A 19,864-nucleotide genomic window follows, 5' to 3' on the forward strand; every position below is an offset into this window, starting at 1 on the left:
TCCCCCCCGAGATACGGAGGATTCCGGATCTGCGCACCTTCCGTCGCACGCTTAAGACGTTTCTATTCCAGCAAGCCGGCCTGACTTAAACTTCTCCGTTTTTAAATGGGAATTTTAAATTCGGTTTTAAATTATTGGGGTTTTAAATATGGTTCAGCCAAATTTATTTAATTTGTTTTATCTCTATTTTAAATTTTGTATTTATATGTTTTATTTTTATGGCTGTTCACCGCCCTGAGTCCTTCGGGAGTAGGGCGGTATACAAATTCAATAAAAACAAAAAACAAAACAAAAACAAACCATCTCTGGTGCTCAAGCGATTAAACCATCCTGGATCCCAGAAGATGCCGTCGCACCAAGACATGCTGTTTGGGTAGATTTACTGGAGAGCAATTCACGGAAGGAATTTAAAATCATCTGAGGACACAATTCCTTTTACTGCTTTATTTGGAGTGAAGGTACGCACAGTCAGATAACCGATTCCTGCTGCAGGATGCAACCAGCCTCCAGATTGCAGGTCTTCACTCATCCAAAGCCTCTCCTGCTGAGGAACAGCCATGTTCTCTCTGCCAGCCTCAGGTGGCTATGGCACAGGAGGCGGCCTCCTTGTGCCGCAAAAGCAGTGACATCCGGGAGAAGGTCTTTAAGCAGGCGCAGCACTGGTACCTCTTGATCTCCGAGTGCGTCTGCAGGTGGGCACGGAGGTTGGAGCGGTCGGCAAACGCTCGGTTGCAGTGGGAGCAGGAATAGGGCTTTTCACCTGGGAAGGAAGGCAGACAGGTGAGCCCAGTTGGGGCACACAGGGACAGGGACTGGGTGCCAACTGGCCCAAAGAAAACCTTAAGTTCATTTAATGAGCACCACAAAAAATGGTGACCTGTTTTATGACCTACAGCTGTGATGGGCAGGGTCCATTACAGTTGTAAGTTGAGAACTACTTGTAGATGCACTGAATGCTACAAAGACCAGAAAGGTTGTGCTACAAAAAGAGGCCCACATACCTAATTACAGGTATGTTACATACCCTGTGCTGAAAACTGGGGAACACTCCATAAAACAGGTCTGCACAATAAAAAATCCTTGCTGATAAGAGAAGCCAGACATTTGTGCCTTATCTAGAAATCTTTAATTTAGCCAGTGATTGTGACATCGCTATTTTGGTCACAAGGACTATTCAATTTAAACAACAACAACAACAACAACAACAAAGGTAAAAGCATAACCCAGATATTCACTCTCACTACATATCAAGTCTAGAATTTCTTTTTAAAACCAGGATTTAAACATGGTTCATGCATATTTAGCAGAACTGGTGATTTTCTGAGTAGACGCCCACTGCCCTGCAGGGAAGGGCAAAGGATCCACACTTAGAGATTGAACAGGAGAAGCAGAATCGGCCAGGGACCCATTATAAAAATATCTGGATGAACTTGGGTGCACCAAAGCTGCCTCTGCTCTGCAGGACTGCTGTAACCAAAGAGCAAAGAGAACCACCCTTGATGACGTCCTGGGTCCCTAGAAGACAACTGTGCTGCATATACAACCTTCTGTACACATGTTTGCACTCCAGGCTGGGTTGCATTGCAGCAGCGTGCAAGGCCCTCTCCCCTTGTTTCCTGAGATATTTCCCCCTTACCTGTGTGTGTCCGGATGTGGCCCTGTAGCAACCAAGGCCGGGAAAAGGCTTTGCTACAAATCTTGCACACACAAGGTAGTGTGTGAGTCCGGATGTGCATCTTGAGGGCCCCCAGGCTGGTGTACCCCTTGTTGCAGTATTTGCAGCTGAAGAACCTGGTTGCTGCTGCAGCTTGCGGCTTGCAGTGCTGCTGCCGGTGCCGGGCCAGGCCGGAAAAAGTGCTGTAGGGCTTGTGGCAATCCAGGCATGTGAACCTCTCCAGGGAGTCAGTCCTCACACCAGGCTCGGCTGGCAGCTGCTGTCCTTCTGCCTCCACCAGGTGACCCAGACCGGGGCATGTCCTCCAGGGGAGCAGGCCGAAGGCTGGCGGGAGATTGAGGTTGTTGGGGTTATCCCGAAGAGGGGTGGCTGAGCCCCGGCTGCCTCCAGCCCTCTCCCCACTTTGGGGGTTCAAGGCGAGCTGCTCTTTGGCCTCCCGGCTCTGCAGAAGAGTGGGGGAGAGGCTTGCAGGAGCAAAGCTGTGGCTCCTCAGAGGGCTGGCCTCACGGGGTGTGGATGGGCAGGGTGTAGCCTCCTGGATAGAAAAGGAACATGTCATCCAGGTGTGACTTGGCCTGTTGCATTCTGTGGATGGAAACAACACAAAAGAAAGTTGACCAAAGTGGCATTCCTGCCTTCCCTTCTAGATGCCTATGGAGATTCTCAGGCATCCAGGTCCTGGTTGTCCCAAAGGTGCTTTTTCTAGAGGCAACTGGACTTTCTGGTAAGTTGCCTCTTGAAAAAGCACTTTTGGAACTTCCCTTCTAGATCCCTCCAGACACTTTTCCTTAACCTTCTGCACAAAAACTTGCAAATGGAAACTTGCTCAGCCTGCAAATGTAGAGTAAATTTGGCTCCTGCGATTTCAGAGGCATGCCCATCTGGCTTTCTCAGCAGCGTCTGAAAGCAGTGTAATGTCCCCAGACAGATTATAGCTCTCCTATCTAAGTACCAGTTCCCAGTCAGGTCTCATCCTGCTTAAGCCTTAGCCAAGGTCAACTGCTGCCCATCCTAACATCTGCCCGGGGTGCTGAGCATGAGTTGGGAGACCTTTGTTAAGCACCTTAAACTTTACTCCTAGGAAAAATGTTTCTGCTTCTTTTATTCTAAGCAAGCCGTTTCCTAGCTTAACTTATCGCCGCCTGCCCTGCACACGTGGCTTGGTTCCTAAGAAGGGAAGACAAAGGCTGCGGTCCCCACAGCCTTAGCCGAGGGTGGTGCTTTTACTCTGAAAACCCATTTCCAGGGCCCTCCCCTTGGAACAGACGCCTCTCTTCGTGGCTTCTTCAGATGAACATCTTTGCAGGCAGGTGAAAAAACAGAGTAATAAATTCACCATGTGAAACATGTTGGCATGAAGGTCAAAAAGTTGCCTTTTTTAAAAAAAGCCAAGATCCAAAATGTGCACCGAGGCCACCCCCAGCTGAAGCGTTGCTTGGATGTGCCAGGGTGGTATCGCTTGGAAGAATATTCTCAAGTCCCTCTTGTGACTGTTATAAATCAAACACCAAAGAGAAAGCACTTGGAATATTTTAAATATCTCCAGGCCACCCCACCACACCCCCTCTCTGCTACATTGGAAAATAATCTACATTCCAGATGAATTTGCATTCTTTTCCAGGGTTTGAAAAAGGGCAAATGCCACCCAGCCTGCCCTCTTGGAAACATTTACATTCAAAAACACTGAGGGGGCAGAGGCCATGTGGGTGGGGTGGGTCTTCACCAATGTAGGGGTTACAGCAGGGGTCTGCAACCTTAAACACTCAAAGAGCCATTTGGACCCGTTTTCCCACAGAAAAGAAAACACCAAGAGCCACAAAACTTCGGTGGGTGTGGCCAACTCGACATCACTCACTTTCACCAGTCACATGACCCCCCTAGCCACTACCCTACCCTATCATTAGGGCAGAGAACCGGGTGTTAAAAAACAAGGGGAACCACAAAATCCTTTTGACATCTCTTTCTCCCACCCTCCCTCCCCCTCCCTCTCTCTACCCCCATCTCTGTATCTCTCTGTCTCTGCCCCGGCCGCTTCTCCATCCCCTGCCGTCGCCCTTACCTTCTCAGGCCAGGTGAGGAGTGACTGGGAGGGTGAGAGGTGGGGCCAGCCAGTGGTGGGATCATCCAACAGAGAGCCACAGCAGAGGGCCCAAAGAGCCACATGCAGGTTGCAGAAACCTGGGTTACAGGATGGCTGGCCAGCCCTTCCGATGGGCAGCCCACAGGAGCTCAAGCCATCTTCCATGCATGTAGCCCAACAAGCAGAGATCAAACCTAGCCTTTCTTCGACTAAACCACTAGTAACCTCAGAGCACCTCGCCCTCCTTCTCCTCGGAAACTGCCAACTCTTTGTCAATCAAGAATCCCCTAACTGTGCGCCACATTTTTAAAAATGCCTGATTTTTCTGTTCTGCTTCATTGAGTCTTCCAAAATTCCTCTGCTGCTGAGTTAAAACCGCACTCCGTACCTACCGGTATCAGCAGAAATTTACAACAGGAAAACAATTTTGTTTCTTTGCAGGCAGACACCAATTTTAATACACATACAGGTAGAATTAAGAATACAAATAAGGTGCATTGCATGCCTAAATCCAACAGAAAAGCAGAAAAAGATCATTCTAGCGATTGGCGTCTGAGTGGGGCTGGAACGAGAGTTTAAGCACCCCAACGACAATTACAACGGAACAAACCTAGACAGACTCACAAAACCTCCTCAGGTGCCACAGCCTGCATCAGCCGTCCTGGCCCGGTGGGCAGGGAAACAAGGCACGCGCTGTTATTTGGGAGGCTGCCTCTGAGCATGTGCAGAGATGAGCTAGATGTGGAAGAATTGCCACCCCGTTCAAGCCAGGTTAGGGGGCTTCTGAACCTTCTTCCTTTACCGACTTAATTTGTCTCCCTTTTGGTTTAAGAGGGAAAACAGCCTCGGTTGGTGAAGTTCCCCGAACGTAATTGGGACCTTTGGATCCGCTGCTTGTAAGCCGAGTTCGGGCAGACGCCGGCGGCTTCCCTCCTTCGCCGCAGCATCCCTCTCGCCCGCCCCCGCCGCTCCTCTCACGGAGACCTTCCACCTGCGCTCGCTTCTCCTCGGAGAAACTCCCGCCTGGGAGGAGCTGCGGTGCCGGGAACAACTCCGGGGAAGCCTCCCCGCCCCGAGCGCGCAGCCGGCAGAGCCCCGGGACAGGAACCCTCCGACGCGGCAGCAGAAGCGCCGCAGGTGCCCGAAGGGCTGGGGGGACCCTCGGAAACGGGAGCCTCGCTTGGCCAGAAGGAAGAGTCCCGCCGCCCGGGCTCTTCTGCGGGGCGAGCCCCCCTGGGGCTGCGGAGCGTCGGGGGCCCCGTCGGCGCTTACCTTGGCGGCTGGTCTCCAGCTGGCCGTAGTTGGGGACGCGGCTGCTGCGGGGCTTCTTGACCAGGAAGGAGCGCGGCATGGCGGGCGGGCGGTGGGTCTGCCGGCCGGGCAGGTGGCATAAAGCCGCGGCCTCATTAGCATGGTCCCACCGCCAGCCAACCGCCGCCCGAGGGCCGTCCGGGGCCTCCGCCGCGCCGCCCCTTCCCCGGCAGGTGCAAAGGCCGGGCTGGGGGGAGCCCCTCCCCAGCAGGGCCAGGCCGGTCTCCGCTCCCCTTTGGGCGGAGAGAGCCGGACTCCTAACCCCCCCCCACTTTTGCGCAAAGGGAGGGAGGCGCAGGAGGGGAGGGGGTGGGCGTCGGGCAGAGACTTCTGCAGCATCCCAGACAGAGCGAGGACCGAAGAGGCGAAGTTTTGCACGGCTGCTGCATGGAGAGAAGCCCGAGGGTTTGGGGGACACGTTCCAAGCAGCCCACACAGCATCCAGCGCTCAGGATGGATGGGCCCATGAAAAACTGGAGTCGGCCTCCCATCTTTGGCACTGATTCATATCAACTAAGGGAACACACTGGACGCCAGGACTGCGGTAAACTCTGGGGGCTGAGGGCCCTTGAATCTGGGCTAACCTTCCACCTTCATATCCTGCAAAAAAAAGTTCGTTTCCTAAAAAAAAAAAAACCCTTGCAATCTGCTCCATCAACTTCCAGGGATTCAGAACTCCTTTGACTGGCATTGGAAGCAGGGTAGGGTGGGTTGCTCGAAGTTGCCATGGCCGAGATCCGAGAAGGGCAGGGTGGGGTTTGCAGCAGGAGCCCATCCCACCAACTCCCTCACCTGGCCACCAAATTCCTCTTCTTCTTGGAGAACCAGCCCAGCCCTGGGCCTTTTTCTTCCCCTGCTTGCTCAAAAGGGGGGAAGAAAAGGATTTTTTCCTTCTAGTTCCAAATACCTATGGGAGGTTCTATTTTTAGGAAGAGAGGAAGAGCACTCCTCCTGCATCACAAGGCTCAGCCAGCCTTCTGTTGCCGCTTACTCCCTTGCAACCACTAAGAGCTTTCCAGGCAGCTGTTTACGAGACCTCCCTTTTGGGCAGAGGAAGCGTTGCAGGCAGGGCAGAGGGGCATCCCTGCCAGCTATTCCTCAGAGCCTTCTGCTCCGGAGAGCTTGCAGTCTTGCAAGGCGTGGCAGCTTTTGGGCAGGATAGGAATTTGATACCTACTACACTACCCATGTATAGTTGGGGGGCCCAAGAGCTGTAGGTGGAGCTCATGAGGTTGGGGCTTTGTCCCTCAGAGGCACAGGTGGGCCTCTGGGTGGGTTTGGGTGAGCCAAAAATGCTGCCATCTCCAGCAAAGCTACTCTTGGTGCGGGGGAGGGCTTCTCCCAAAGGAGCACAGTTGGAGGAGCTGAAGAGGGTCCCTGACCTACAAGGGGACACAAAGTAGGGCAGGAAGGACGGCCTTCTTTTCCTCTCTCTCCTCCCTGTGTTGGAGGACACTTGCATGAGCTCACTGCCTGCCCTTCTACCGAGCCGAGAATGTTAAGTGGCACTTGGTAGGGAGGGATGCGGTCTGTTCAAATGCACAGACGGCCTTGAATTGCAGGAGGCCACATAAGGCTGAGCTGTCTGAGGAATGCAGCCTCCAAAGGAACCATGAGGACCAGGAAAGTTGCGGGCTGGGGGGAGAGGGGGGCAACCTCAGGTCAAGCCATCAAATGGTGGGTTGGTGGGTGGAATGAAGAGCATCTCCCTCTAGATAACAGAGACCTTACCAAATGCTCAAAAGTGGTATTGTCTTCTCTTGTCAACCAAGGAAGAACAGGCAATAGCTTCAGGAGTTTGAGGAGGGGGGAAGCATATGGAATACAAATGGGGAAGGATGATGGCAAGGGCACATTTGCATATCTTTCCTTCACATTCCTAAGGTTAGTGCAAAAAAAAAATAACATTATATACCAATGGAAATGGCTGCAATATCCTTCAACTTTGGAAAACAATAAAACCCCACTTTTTTCCCCCTATCAGATTGAAGAAAGGCTTAACAAGTGAAGGAAAACACTGATTGTCAACCAAATTCAAATATTCCCTTGCCTTTTTTTCTGAACAGAGATGTTTTCCATTTCTGCAGCCTTTCGGGTCTTGGGAGGCAGGAAACGAAATAAAACCACAAAGGAAACAAGGCTCTGGAGCTGCAACAGCCAGTCTGGCTGACAAAGAAGCCACAGGTCAGGGTTGTGATGCTGCCAGGAGCGGGGCAGCAGGTAAATGCTTTGGGGCTCTTGCCTCCCCTGAGTAACTATCACCAGAGCACTGACGCAACTACTTGATACGCAAAAGAACATATTCCAGGAGCAGACGACCAAGCTGCAGAGGAACCTGACACACGTGTCAGTCAGACATGTTTCTACAAGCCCAATAAGCAAAGACAAGCCACTTTCGATTGGGAGCTTGGCTTGTATAGCAAGCCATGGTTTGCATAGTCACACTTCACTGAATAAACCGCAGCATTGGTTTGTCGCACACACAGAAACGCCCGTGGATGGATTCACAGCTGAACAAATACTAAGGTTGCTCTGAAGACACAGAGACACACCCCGGTTGTAGCTTATTCACAGCTTTTATTTCTTTCCAGTCTCCTTCAGGCCCCCTGACCCAGAATCCGAACCCCTGGAGAATAAAGCCTTAGGAGTTCTGCTTAACAACAACTTGCAACAATCCTTTAAAAGGCTACTTGAAGAAAGACCCCCTCCCCCTTTTCTTGCAAATAATCCTCGAACCCTTAAAAAAAACCACCGACCCATTGCTCAGAACTTAACCAAAGGAAGCGCCTCCTTCCCTCCAGGTTTGAGACCCTCCTCCACAGGGCCCGAAGATCTGGAACCCAGGGCTCTTTTCTTTAAAAAATATACTTTGAAAAATAATGTTCCATAAAAATACTATTGTTTCTAGTCAAACACAGATATTGCAATATCAAGGGTTAACTGCTTTGTATTCTCTCTATAAAACGTGAAGAAGAGTATTTGTTACACGGAGAGATGTAGAAAAAAACCACCAAGAACTTCTAGAGTATCACAAAAGCAGATACAAAATGAGCAAGGTCAGCGGTGGGGACAGGAGGGGGAGATTCGGCTAAACAATTACGCTCAAGTCAGGAATGGCCGCCTGGTCTTGCTTGGGCATCACAAACCTCTTTGGAAAGCTGCTTTCCATGCACGCGTTGATCCCCAAATCCCTTGCCACGATGGCCAAGGAGCAGGCACCCAAGCGCATAATAAATATTCGTACAAGAGTTAAGTCTCCCATGCTGATTTCCCCCCCAAAATTAAAAAAAAAAATCCAGTGAATTAACCCAAAGACACAGGCAATTAAAAAAAAAATGTAAACTACAGTTTCCCCACAAAATGTTTTGTTGCTATATAAACCGCTAACGGAATGAGGGCCGATGGTGCTAAAACTGTATTAAAAGTGTCTTAATAAAGTATAGCATCTGTACTTAGTGGCGTGGGGAACGTCCAACTGGTAGTACAGAGCAGGTCCGATGGAACCGGGAAAAGAGAAGCACCCCTTTTTGCTGCCTCGGCCCCGAGGAAGAGGTTCCCTGACCGAACGAGGCAAGACGAAAGCTGAGACGGCCACAGCCGCCCTCTGGGAGCGGACGGGCAGGACGAGCGGTGCATCGCTCCGATGGGGGAGACAGTCAGGCAAATGTGCAACAGTTCCTGCCTGCTGCTCTGTAGTGTCAGCAGCCCTCAGTTCTCTGAGAGGGAGAGTGCCAGAGCTGCCTGCAAGGCCGCTTCCTCATCGATGTTATAGTCCTGGAAAGAAGGGAGGAGAAAGTCATACCAAAGAGCGGAAGAGCCCCCACCTTCCATGCACGGCAGGCTGGAGTTCAGAATGACTTTAGAGGTCATCTAGAACCCCTCGCTCTCTGCAGAATCCACTGATACGCCTCAGCTAAGATGATCACCCAGCCTTTGCCTGACCATCTCCAGTGAAGGACACCTCATCTCTTCATGAGGCAGCTCTTCCTCTGGCTGACAGTTCATACTGTTAGGTCTAGCTTGAATCTCCATCCTTGAGTTTCCACCCACTGGGTCTGCTCCTGCCCTCTGAGCAATAGGCCTCCTTTCTCTTCTGGGTTCCCTTTGTTGCAGAGTACACCTGTCCAGGTCCTCCCTCAGAAGCCTTGGTTTCTAGACCTTTCACCCTCTTGGTGGTCTTCCTTGGAAGTCACTCTAACCTGTATCACTGTCCTCTAGAACTGGACACACTAATTTCAAATGGGATCTGAGCAGGATAAGGTAGGAGGGAAGGAGGATGTTTTGAAACCTGTGCCTATTATTATATCCATAATGGTGCGGGGGGGGGGGCACAGAAAAACACCTCTCGAGACCAACCAATTCTTGTGACCTTATTTGAGGCCACCAGGAAGGCAGGCACTTTTCCAAGAGCAGGACATGAAGAGCACTAAGAGGAAACCACTCCAATGTTGCCATAACTCCTCCCACAAGGGCAGTTTGCTCTGCCTTTATTTATTTAAAGGCGATTCTCATGCTGCCTTTGGAGCCTGGAAGCAGCAGACACAATCTACTGAAATAAGATGCTGCGGAACGCAAAACCCACCACAAAAGTGTCATAGGAAAACTTGTGCCGGTGCAGGAGGTGCTGTAGAAAGTTGGCACTCTTGTAACTGGGGTCCCCCCAAGGCATGGCTGAGCACACTGGACAGACCTGGAACACCCAGGAAGGGAGAGAGGAAGAGGACGGTCAACAAAGAAGAAAAAACACTTAATTCCAGGATAAGAGTGATAGCTAAAAGCAGTGGTGTGATCACTTGATGGGGAAAAAAAGAGAAAGAAAACAACAATTTCCTGTTGCACAGCATGCAGAATTCAGCTGCAAAAATGCATGAAATACTTGCTATGAAATACCCTAATTGCAGATGTATTAATATTCTATGCTCTATAAAATTGGATATTAAACAGCACCATCAAATAAAGCTCTAAACAATCACAAGATCATACACAAACCGAGCAATCAAATGAAGCTGGTATAAAGGGAGGCATGCTTTTAGATCTCCAGACACTTCCATGAGGGAAATACACCCAGTTCCCGAGATACATTTAATTTCTTTAGCAGCTCCCACATGCAAAATGAAAGGGACAAGGTAAGCATAGTCTGAGAAGCCTATCTGCCACTGCAGATGCAGAGATGTGTTTCATGATCCCTGGTTCGCAAAAGCAGGGCAGGGCACTCCAGCCACGGCATAAACATGGGGAGGAAATAGGAGGCAAAAGCTCTCCCTTGTTTCAAATAAGAGACAACTTCTTTCTTATTCCCAGCTTTCTGCTAATCTGGCTTTCCGTTTCACTGAACAGGGACATGAACGCAACTCACCACTTTGTTGGGGTCACTGCGGTGATTCTCCATGCAATGCTTCACTAGCTCCTGCTGATCCAAGTTCCGTGCTCCACAATAGGGACAGACAAACGTGGACCGGTTTGGGATATTGCTGAAAGGGAGAGCAGCACAGCTCAGTGACTGGAAGACTGGAAGTTCAGCATGCTGGCTGAGGAATTCTGGGAATTGAAGTCTACCCTATTCTGGGATTCTGGAGTCTGTTTAACTTGAGAAACACTGACCTATAAGGACAATACATCTACAGTTCTTTATTAAAGAGATGCCTGACTCTCTCTCTCCCTCCTAACCTTGCTTGAGAGTGCAAGAGGTATTCTAAAACCTGGAAATCAGCGAGTTGGAGAGTGGCTCAAAGCCACAAAGAAGGAAATACCTTGGAATAGGTTGGGATGTTGGGACGACAGGCACAAACTTTGGACAGTTGGCCATTTGTTCCTGGACTTTAGCACAGGATGTGACGTGAGATCTCATCTTTGCAAGGGTCACCTGGGATACAAGAAGGATTAAAAGAGAGCATGGCTATCCATTTGAAGCCTTCTGTAGTTTTTTTTTTTAACCACAGGCCACTCACAAAAGCAGGGTGGCTTATAATTATGCAGCTTTGCTGCCTCCACCTATGCGCACAAGCCCTTAAGGTTACCTTTTTACTGCAGCCTCGACATGGCGCCTTGAAGGAAGACAGCTGCTTTTCCACACTGGAGGCCTTCTCCACCTTCTTGGGATCAAAGGGCATGCGGCAAAGGGGACAGAGGGGAGATGGAACTTGGAGGCAGGGCTGCAGGCATTCCCCACAGAACCTACGGAAGGAGGAGGCTTGATTTCTCCCAGAGCCTGGACAGTTGTGGGAAAACTACACACACTGCTCAAAAGGTAATGCGAAGAGGGGATGGGCTCCTCTCCCAAGACGGAGGGCTGGTGGGCTTCAGACAAGAGGAGGCCCACAGGCATGCAGAACAACTTCACATCTCCTAGATCAGGGGTCTCCATAATGGGCAACTTTGAAGACTTGTGGACTTCAACTCCCGGGATTCCACAAGTCTCAAAGCTGCCAAGTTTGGAGATCCCTCTACTCGATCACGAACTCTGCACAAAAACCAACAAAGCTGACAAGATACTTTGGAGCGTTTGCTGCCATCTGTGGCAGAAGGTCTCCTGGCTTTACCAGAGGAATTCCTTCTTTCCTCCCCTCCCCTCCCCTCCCCTCGGGCTTAGGAATTCCTCTCCAAGCGCCAAGCGGGAACCCCCCCCCCAAAAAAAATAACCTTGCAAACCAAGGATGCCGGAGCAGAGCCAGGGCCCTCCTTGGTCAGAGGGGAATTCCGTTGGGGCCCTTGGAGGCTTCCCTGGAGCCCATCCGGGGACTTCAGCCGCTCCCCCTCCCCCCACAAACGCCCGGTGGGCCAACCCTGCAGCACCCCAGAGCCCCCCCTGGGCTCCCCTCGCTCCCCCCCCAGGCCCTTTCCCTCCGGCCCCCTGGCCCCCCCTCCTCCCTGCCCCCCCGTCTCCCCCCCCCGCTCACGTGTGCCTGCAGGGGGCGATGCGGACGGGGCGCTGGTAGACCTCCAGGCAAATGGGGCAGCTGAACTGGGCCTCCAGCGCGGCGCCGGGCTCGGGCGGGTGAGGCGGCGGCGGGGCGGGGGCGGCGGCCGCGGAGGGCGCCTCGCGGGATCCCCCCGCCGACACCAGCAAGCTCCGGAACATCGCGGCCGCCATGGCGGAAGGGGAGGCGGGCTGGGGAGGCGGCGCATCCCAACTACGTCATCGCCCCCGCGACCTCGCTGCGTCCCAGGCCGGGACGGTCCCGGAGTTTTCCTCCACCCCTCCCCGCGGCTCTCGCGAGACTTCCCCGCGACGTGACGTCATCGCGGCGCGCGGAAGCGCGAAGGGGCCCTCTGGGAATTGTGGTCTCCCGGCCGGGGGAGGCCGCGCTCCACGTGGCCCGGGCGGAGGCGGCGATGTGCGACGGCGGGTCGGACGGCTGCGGAGGGGAGGCGCTCCCGAGGGAGAGGCCCCGGGGCCGGTGAGGAAGCCCTGCCCGCTGGCCGTGGCGGAGGGGAAGCATGCCAGCCATCCACGGCCGCCGTTGCATGAAGCCATCCATGAGGAGGCCGGTCCTGACCTTAAGCAGCGGCTCGTTCAGCAACCTGGGCTGAAGCAAACCACGGCTCGGCCCACGTGCTCAGGCCGCGTTTTATCAACGGTGGCAACGTTTGAGGCGGGTGGACTTCAACTCCCAGAATTCCGCAGCCCAATGGATGGATGGCCGAGTAGGCTGGGGGATTCTGGGAGTTGAAGTCCACCCGCCTCAAACGTTGCCACCGTTGATAAAAGGCCGGTTAAAGGCGAGAGGGATTTGGTTTTGCCACCGTCTCAACTTCCGTGCGGTAGAGATGCAGGAGAGAGTAAGATTTGGGTATCTGGTGAGGCTCTTTTGCAACCTGACCTTCACTTTCTCTTCTCCAAGCTGCGACTCCAAATGCGTCAAGTGCAAGGATGGCTCCCCGGTGGTGAGCATTCGTGCTGGAGATGCCTTCTGCAAGTAAGGGCAACTGAGGGACCTGCAGAATTTTGAATAATTCAGAACTGGTCTCTCCGTCCTTGGGCAGAATTTTTTTCCCCTGGCAATGAATCTGGCCTTTCCTCCACTCCGTTTCATGTGCTTTTCAGGAGCTGCTTCAAGGACTACTTCATTCACAAGTTCCGTGCCATGCTTGGGAAGAATCGCTGCATTTATCCTGGAGAGAAGGTCCTGCCCTGTCCTAATCTTTACTGCTTCTGGGCAAGAGAGATGGGCAAGATGGCAACTAAAAACAGGAAACAAATGTTGTGATGCTTTCTCCCTACTGTTTTAGGTTCTCCTGGCTTTTTCGGGGGGCCTTGCTTCCAGCTCAATGTTGAGGCAGGTGCAAGAGGTATGTTACACTTCCAAGCAGGAGGGGCAGCCAAACAGCAGAAGCCCCCAGTAGATGAAGCATGATAGCCTGGGCAAAGTTTTTGAATCGAAGCCTGCTTTGCTTCCTCTTGTCAGGGCCTCAACCGAGAAGCAGCCAAGAAACTTCGCTTCAGACCAGGAATAATCTACATTGATGGTTTGTGTTGACAGTCCTGTGCATTCTCCATAATTTTGGGGGCGGGGGGAGGGAACGGAGTCATTGTGCAGGCAGTTTGTTTGGACTGAAATGTTGTGGCTTGTGAAGATGGCCACTTTCCTGAGAGATGCAGAAGGTTGCTTAGGGAAGTTGATTTCCAAAGTTGATTCCCTTTGAGCATATTAACTGTCGAGCATTATTGGGCATTGAAAGGTTGAACTCACCCATCCTTCTAAATCAGGGGTGGCCAACTATGGCAACTTTATAACCTGCAACTTCAATTCCCAGAATTCCTGGCTGGCTGAGTTCAAGTCCACAGATCTCTCATTGCAAGTCTAATATCTTACATGGTTGAAGATACCATGGCAGGGAATGTTCCCAGGGCTGTTGAAGTTTTAGCCATCTCACCTTGCTGACAATTGTGGTTTTACTGTGCAGAGGGAGCTGTGTGTGGACGGAGCTTGGACGAGCGAGCGAAAACCTGCAGGCAGGTAGAGGCTATCCTACAAGCCACAGGATTCCCCTATCATCTGGTGTTCTTGGAGGAGGTAAACATGGCTGAGATTCAGCACCCTCACTGCAGCACATTTTGGTGATATGGCATCAACAGCAGTGGCCTTAGCCAGCTGGCTGCTTTGATGTGATTTGCCTGGAAGGAAATGTTATTATTAATAGTAGTATTGTTCCGCAAATTAAATTAGAGCAGTGTTTCACATTCTCAGCAATTTTGGGGCTGGCTGGGGAGTTCTGAGCTCTACATATCCGGAAGTTTCTGAGATTGAGAAACCCTGAATTAGAACATCAGAAAGGAAGATCCTAGGAAGATCCCAGGCAGGACAGAATTATCATTCTTCCATCAAGTGTAATCCTTTGTGCGCTGAGTATGAACTCTGGTCCAGATTAATCTGCCCACTTTTGTATTATGGAAATAAAATAACAGAGGATCAGAGAAAACTTGTGAAAGGGGAAGTTGATAACATAGATGCACTTCTAGTATTGTCACTCTCAGAAAAAAAAAGTAAGAGAAAAGCAGCATTAAGCTTGACAAGGTAGGAAGGAAATATAATTCCTAGTTCTGAAAATCTGTCAAAGCGATTGCAGTTTGTGCAGGATTGACACTTTTCCTTCAGTCAGCGTTTGACCCAGCTTGTATCCTCATGCTCTTTCATAGGTGTTTGACCTTCCCACTTCTGTCCTGAACTCGCTTACCCAGAGTCCTGTTGACCAGGCTCCCAGCTACAAGGAAGCAGTGGCTGATTTCACGAGGTGGCAGCAGCAGCGGGAGAAGAGGGCGGATGCAGTGACTTCCCTGGAGGACTGGTTGGCAGAGTGTAGCATGCAAGGCTTCTCGTGGCAAGAACGGCTGGCTGTTCTGGACGAGGCTGGCTCTTCCCTTGCTTCCCACCCGGAAGAGCTGGCCCGCCTCTTTGGGGGTGTCAAATCCCTAACTGCAAAAGAGGAGCTTCTGCAGACCCTCCGGTGAGCTCCTTGGCCAGATCCTGAGTGAAGATATTAATGCCCACAATGTGAGCTGGATGAGTGAGCTCCACTCTTGAGAGTGGAGAACTAAAAAGAAGCTTTGCAGGGGTCTTCATGCATTCTTGCTCTCTAGCAAGAGAGGGCCATTCAGTGCCATTTCCTAGCTCAGGAGTCTCAGGAAACAGGCTGACATTCCTGATAGAAGGATGACTTTGCAAGCAGCCCCTAAACTTAGAATGGGGTTCATAGTCAAAAGGCTGTTTCATCTGGTCCTTCTAGATTGCAGATTCTGTGGTATTCTAGGCTGCTGTTTCTAGGAAAACAAACGTTTTATTGTTTTCTGGGCCCCTGGTTAGATCCCAAATTCTAAGATCTCTTTGCTTTTTAGGACCCACCTGATGCTGCACGTGGCTCGGAGAAACGGATACACGAAGGTGATGGTGGGAGACAGCTGCACCCGTGTGAGCGTCAAGCTGCTGACCAACCTCTCTCTGGGACGTGGGGCCTTCCTGGCTATGGACACGGTGAGAACAAAGCGGCTCATGGTTTCCCCACCCATTGACACAGTTTTGGTCTCCTCAGGAGATTTCTGGCCTTGCTCTTTGGTTTAGACATGTCCATCCTCGCAAGCAACTTCCCCGAGCTTTATGAAGCCAAGTCTGGTCCCTGAAGAGGGAAGGAAAGTCCTGACCTAAACCTGCGTAGAGTCCAGTAGCTAAGACTTCACATTTCACCCAGGATAAGCCCACTGAGAAATATTTTCCAAACACACACAGAGAATAATCCTGCAGGAGGAGAGCAAGGTCTTCGCAATTTAGGCTTCCATGCTGTGACCGGATAAACCAGTTGGAGCTTTCCCTACATTAACTCAATCTCTGTTCCAGAATCATCCTGTGAAGTTGTGTTGCAAGGGTGCCCCTTGCCTCTGAGCAGCTCTGCCTTTCTGGTCTCTGATCTGGCACTGCTCCCTCTCCCCCTTTTTCCTTTCTCCTTCCCCAAAGGGCTTCTTGGACAGCCGCTACGGGGACGTCCTGATCCTGCGTCCGATGCGGGAATATCCTGCCAAAGAGATCGCTTTCTACAACTACCTCTTTGGGGTGCCCTCCGTCTTCACGCCTGGACTGGACACCAAAGTAGGCCGTTAGGAATTTGGCTGGAAGGGACCGAGGCTTCCCTTCGGTGGGTCAGGAGGATCTGAGCAGCCGTGACAGATGCTTTCACTTCCTCCAGGCCTCTGAGAGAGCCAGCATTCACCTCCTGATAGAGAGCTTTCTCTGTAAGCTGCAGTCGGAATTTCCCTCCACCCTCAGCACAGTCTACCGGTGAGTGTCCCTCCCCTTGTCCAGTAAAAGACAACAAACTGCTGGATGAAGTTCCTTGCAAAGGTTCAGCAGTGGTGTCCATTAGGCACAACTCCCTTCCCACACTCTCACGGACCCTCTGCAGCTCTGGTTACATTTCTCGGCCTCTCTTGGAAAAGCAGAGCAAGCCAGACAACAGATATGAGGGTGTTTTTTGACTTGTTTTCTGAAAACCGAGCTCAGCCCTCTTGCCTGCATTTAATGGACAGGATCCTTTCAGCTGCCGACTTGCAAGCGCCTTCTTAAAGCAAGTGGCATCTAGTCCCAAGGGCGTTTATGTCCTCTCTTCAGGAGGTGCAGGTAGCGTGGATGGGTCAGGCAGGAGGTGGGCTTCCCTCCAGTTCTCTTCCTGATGCCCCCTCTGGTCTCTGTTCCAGGACAGGAGAGAAGCTGAGTGCAGTCCCTCCAGAGGTCCAGTCTGATGTTTCGACAGCACCGGCCCGCTGCCTCCTCTGCCTCTGCCCCCTGGACACCAATGTTGGCAAGTGGTCTTCTCTTGGAGAGGAGACGACCCACTTCTAGATTAACTTTTGGTACCTGCCGGGGATTCTAGAACAGACAAGGGCCGACATGCTAGCCAGATCTTCACGGTGTCAGAATTGCAGCCAGTCTTCCTTGGCACAACCCAGGAGTTGAAATATTGGGTGGGGCTCTTTCCCTCCCTGTTGCTTTGCCAAACAGGCATGGAGATAAATGCAAATTTGCTGCTTAAGCAAGGAGAGTTTGCTTGGTGGAACTGAAAGATAAAGAGGCGGCTGCCTGCTGGTTTAACACATCCAGGGCCATTATTCAATCCTTGAGTCCTGGGTGCTATGTGGTTCACTCAGTGCAGGGCATAAAAGCCCAGCTTCAGCTGCCAAGGCTTTTGCCTCTTGGCCCCAGGATGAGCTTTCAGGGGCTGCAAACTCTCGTTTCCTGACAGAGGACGGATCCTCCTTGCAGGCCATGCTGCTTTCGGAAAAGCTCAGCCAGCAGCTTCCCGCTGAGGATGGATGCTGCGGAGGTGGGACCCAGGCAGGTTGCTGCGAAACCCGCCCAGCAGGAAGGTAAGAGCCCTCACAAGAATGTACTGTTGGGAGTGGATGAGCCCACCTGCTCTCCTTGGCCCCCTCCCCAAATAAACCACTGGTCAGCACAGGTGACTGACGTTCTGCTTTCCCCCCCCAGAGAGACCTCCCAGCTTGTCCCGTTGCTCTGCTATGGCTGCCGTCTAACAGTCAAGGAGCTGGTAGGTGTGCAAGGAAGGGTTTGTACAACCAGAAGGGCTCATGTATGTTTCGACGCGAAGGGGTGCAACTGTTCTCAGGGCTGGGCCCGAGACAGAAGCGGCCAGGCTGAGGACAAATAGTTCTGTGGCTTGAGTTAAAACGGTTGCACTCACTTGGGCCTTCCCTTTGGGTTAAAGGTTTCATTTGCTGGGACTTTGTGGTGGCTTTTGGGGAACTTCAGGTTATGCTGTGGGTGACAGTTGGATGCCCTGCTATGGTTTGAGAGGAATTAAGGGGCTACCCCTTGTAAAAGTAACAAGGCTGGTGGAATCCTGCTGCCCTTACTCACTCCAACAATTCCTTTGCAGAGCTGCGTGGAGTCTCTCCCCCTGTACATTCACGAGGAGGCCAAGCGCCAGCAATGCAGGTATGGGGCAAAGTTGTTGCCTGGAGGAATTTGTGCCAAGAGCCTTGCTCTTCTCCAGGGCAACAATGCAGCCCAAAGAGACTGATGGGATTTTCCCAACTGTTTTGTTATCGGTGCATTGATGATGTTTCCTAGCCTAGTAACAAAATGGGTGCAAGAAGAAAAGCAAGCTCAGAGACCCCGAGACCCCACCAAGTCAACCTGAGCTCCATCTGCCCTCCCCATGGCAACTTTTTAAGACACCTGGATTTCAACTCCCCGAATTCCCCAGGAATTGGCATTCTATTCAAACAAACCCTAGTCTAGATATGCAAACCCAGATTTGCGGTGATGCCCGTTTCCACTTTCTTTGCAGGGCTGCGATGAAGCAAGAAATCCAGGAATTCTTGCTTGAAGATGATGCTTGATTTGCATCGGGTGCTTTACGGCCTAGAGGAGAACAGGGGGAGGGCTGTTGATGGGCTTCAGGGCCTGACACTCTGCTTCCACAAGTGTTTTTCAAGCAGAAAAATCATCTTGGATTCAGCAGCGGCCAGACTGAGCCAAGAAGGATCCAGATCTTTCACCGCCTTGGATGCACAAGTGAACTGAATTTCGATTTTTGTACACAGGATTCAAATCCTAAAACAGATAAAGGGAGCAGCCTTGCTCACACAAGTTTTATGAAGCATCCCAAGGAAAACAGGTTCCTTCTTGGCAATCACCCCCATCCAGACCTCCTAAGGCTTCATTTAAGCTCTCCTCCAAGATTCTTCCAGATATCTCTGGAGAAGCTGAACCCCCAAAGCTCGGCTGCTGAACCAGAGGAATTTCTCTCCTTCGTTCTCCAAAGTCCACGTTGAACATCCCACCACCTTTTTTTAAAATCACAGCTTTGTTTTTATTGTATAGATCTGTATAAATAAAATGGCCTCCTATAGAAAAAATAGTTTGTGGATTCCCAGCAGCAAGGCCGAGAGGGAGGAGAGGGCGGGAGGGTCAGTGGCTGCAGAGGTGAGGGGAGGGGGGTTTGGGGCATTTCAGCAGCAGGACAGCCATTCGTTTCCAAACGCTTCCTGGTTTCCAGGTTTGGGGGAGAGGGGTGGTATCTTTTTTTGGTTTGTAAAAAAAAAGGAAAAGTGTTTCGAAAAGTGTCTTGTGTGTCTCCCCCTCTTGTTGGGCTGCAAGTGTGGCTCAGGTTATGGGGCTGCCCCACCCCAGAGCCTCCAGCGGAAGAGGCAGGGAAGGGAGAGTCGGTGTCCAGGACTGGCATCTGGCTGGGTCCACCTGCTGGGCTGTGGGTCTCCCAGGGCTGTTTTGGGGGTGTTGGGAGCCCCCTTCCGCCTCAGTCCTTCTCCCGGGTCCACTTGATCATGGTCTCTGGCGAGCGGTAGAGGAAGATGAGCTTCGCGTACAGCTCCTCCTCCAGCTCCAGCTCTCCCGTCTCCCGAACCAGGAAGATGTGGCTGCACAGCGTCAGGATGCGGTCCACGCAGGGCAACTCTTCAAACATGATGGAGTGGGAGATCTCACTGAAGAAGCCCCGCACGAACTTCCCGATCACCAGCACGATGGAGACGTAGAGGCCCAGGATCCTGAGCAGAGAAAGAGCCCCTGTGTAGCACCCCTGTGCAGCTCCCCCCGACATGCAACCCTCCCACCAGCACATTCGCACGACCTACGAAGCATCAGCGGGCTGGCTGAGCAGGATCCGCTGGGATCTGCAAGCCCTGATCCCATGGCAGGGCCTGTGGCGTGATCTCAGCTGTTTGCTGGTCCGGAGGAAGTCTTGACAAGGGACCGAATGACCAACCTTTGTCGCTCTGATCTATGCCTGGAGGGTCGTATCATTTCAAGGCAGGAAAGGAGACGCCCCAA

The 19,864-nt window shown here is 51.9% G+C and overlaps 4 protein-coding genes across 8 annotated transcripts in view; 1 reads left to right on the top strand and 3 right to left on the bottom strand.

Moving 5' to 3' along the window:
• Positions 1-429: 429 nt before the first annotated feature.
• On the bottom strand, positions 430-8,702 carry SNAI3 (snail family transcriptional repressor 3). 3 transcript variants are annotated; one of them, XM_070953078.1, is made up of 3 exons: positions 8,519-8,702; positions 1,637-2,260; positions 430-760 (listed from the first exon to the last, which is right to left on the bottom strand). In XM_070953078.1, the coding sequence occupies exons 1-3, from the start codon at positions 8,700-8,702 to the stop codon at positions 576-578; spliced, it is 993 nt and encodes a 330-aa protein (XP_070809179.1). In that variant the 3' UTR covers positions 430-575. The 3 variants fall into 3 exon arrangements, with proteins under 3 accessions (XP_070809179.1, XP_070809180.1, XP_070809181.1); XM_070953079.1 differs by lacking the exon at positions 8,519-8,702 and adding an exon at positions 5,028-5,113; XM_070953080.1 differs by lacking the exon at positions 8,519-8,702 and adding an exon at positions 3,735-3,865.
• A 54-nt stretch (positions 8,703-8,756) lies between these two features.
• On the bottom strand, positions 8,757-12,158 carry RNF166 (ring finger protein 166). The gene is made up of 6 exons (XM_070953086.1): positions 11,963-12,158; positions 11,084-11,240; positions 10,817-10,929; positions 10,423-10,537; positions 9,649-9,756; positions 8,757-8,840 (listed from the first exon to the last, which is right to left on the bottom strand). Exons 1-6 carry the CDS (start codon positions 12,154-12,156, stop codon positions 8,775-8,777), a joined length of 753 nt encoding a protein of 250 aa, XP_070809187.1. The 5' UTR covers positions 12,157-12,158; the 3' UTR covers positions 8,757-8,774.
• Positions 12,159-12,337: 179 nt separating this feature from the next.
• CTU2 (cytosolic thiouridylase subunit 2) lies at positions 12,338-18,933 on the top strand. Of its 3 annotated transcripts, XM_070953067.1 has the most exons (15): positions 12,338-12,463; positions 12,908-12,982; positions 13,111-13,189; positions 13,296-13,355; positions 13,472-13,532; positions 13,971-14,080; positions 14,704-15,011; positions 15,400-15,535; positions 16,013-16,144; positions 16,242-16,333; positions 16,750-16,853; positions 17,295-17,418; positions 17,540-17,600; positions 17,949-18,007; positions 18,363-18,933. In XM_070953067.1, exons 1-15 carry the CDS (start codon positions 12,399-12,401, stop codon positions 18,412-18,414), a joined length of 1,518 nt encoding a protein of 505 aa, XP_070809168.1. In that variant the 5' UTR covers positions 12,338-12,398; the 3' UTR covers positions 18,415-18,933. The 3 variants fall into 3 exon arrangements, 2 of the variants coding, with proteins under 2 accessions (XP_070809168.1, XP_070809167.1); XM_070953066.1 differs by lacking the exon at positions 12,338-12,463 and having other exon boundaries at positions 12,794-12,982; XR_011601004.1 differs by lacking the exons at positions 12,338-12,463; positions 17,949-18,007; positions 18,363-18,933 and having other exon boundaries at positions 12,794-12,982; positions 17,315-17,418.
• PIEZO1 (piezo type mechanosensitive ion channel component 1 (Er blood group)) overlaps positions 18,880-19,864 on the bottom strand; it is a 55,143-nt gene continuing 54,158 nt past the window's right edge. The window contains exon 52 of the mRNA XM_070953053.1: positions 18,880-19,581. Within this exon, the coding sequence (XP_070809154.1) occupies positions 19,332-19,581 (250 nt within the window). The 3' untranslated portion in view covers positions 18,880-19,331. The remainder of the gene's footprint in view (positions 19,582-19,864) is intronic.

Source organism: Pituophis catenifer, unplaced genomic scaffold (assembly GCF_029215685.1).
Source record: "Pituophis catenifer annectens isolate HBS135680 unplaced genomic scaffold, rPitCat1.0.hap2 SCAF_13, whole genome shotgun sequence".
NCBI lineage: Eukaryota > Metazoa > Chordata > Lepidosauria > Squamata > Colubridae > Pituophis > Pituophis catenifer.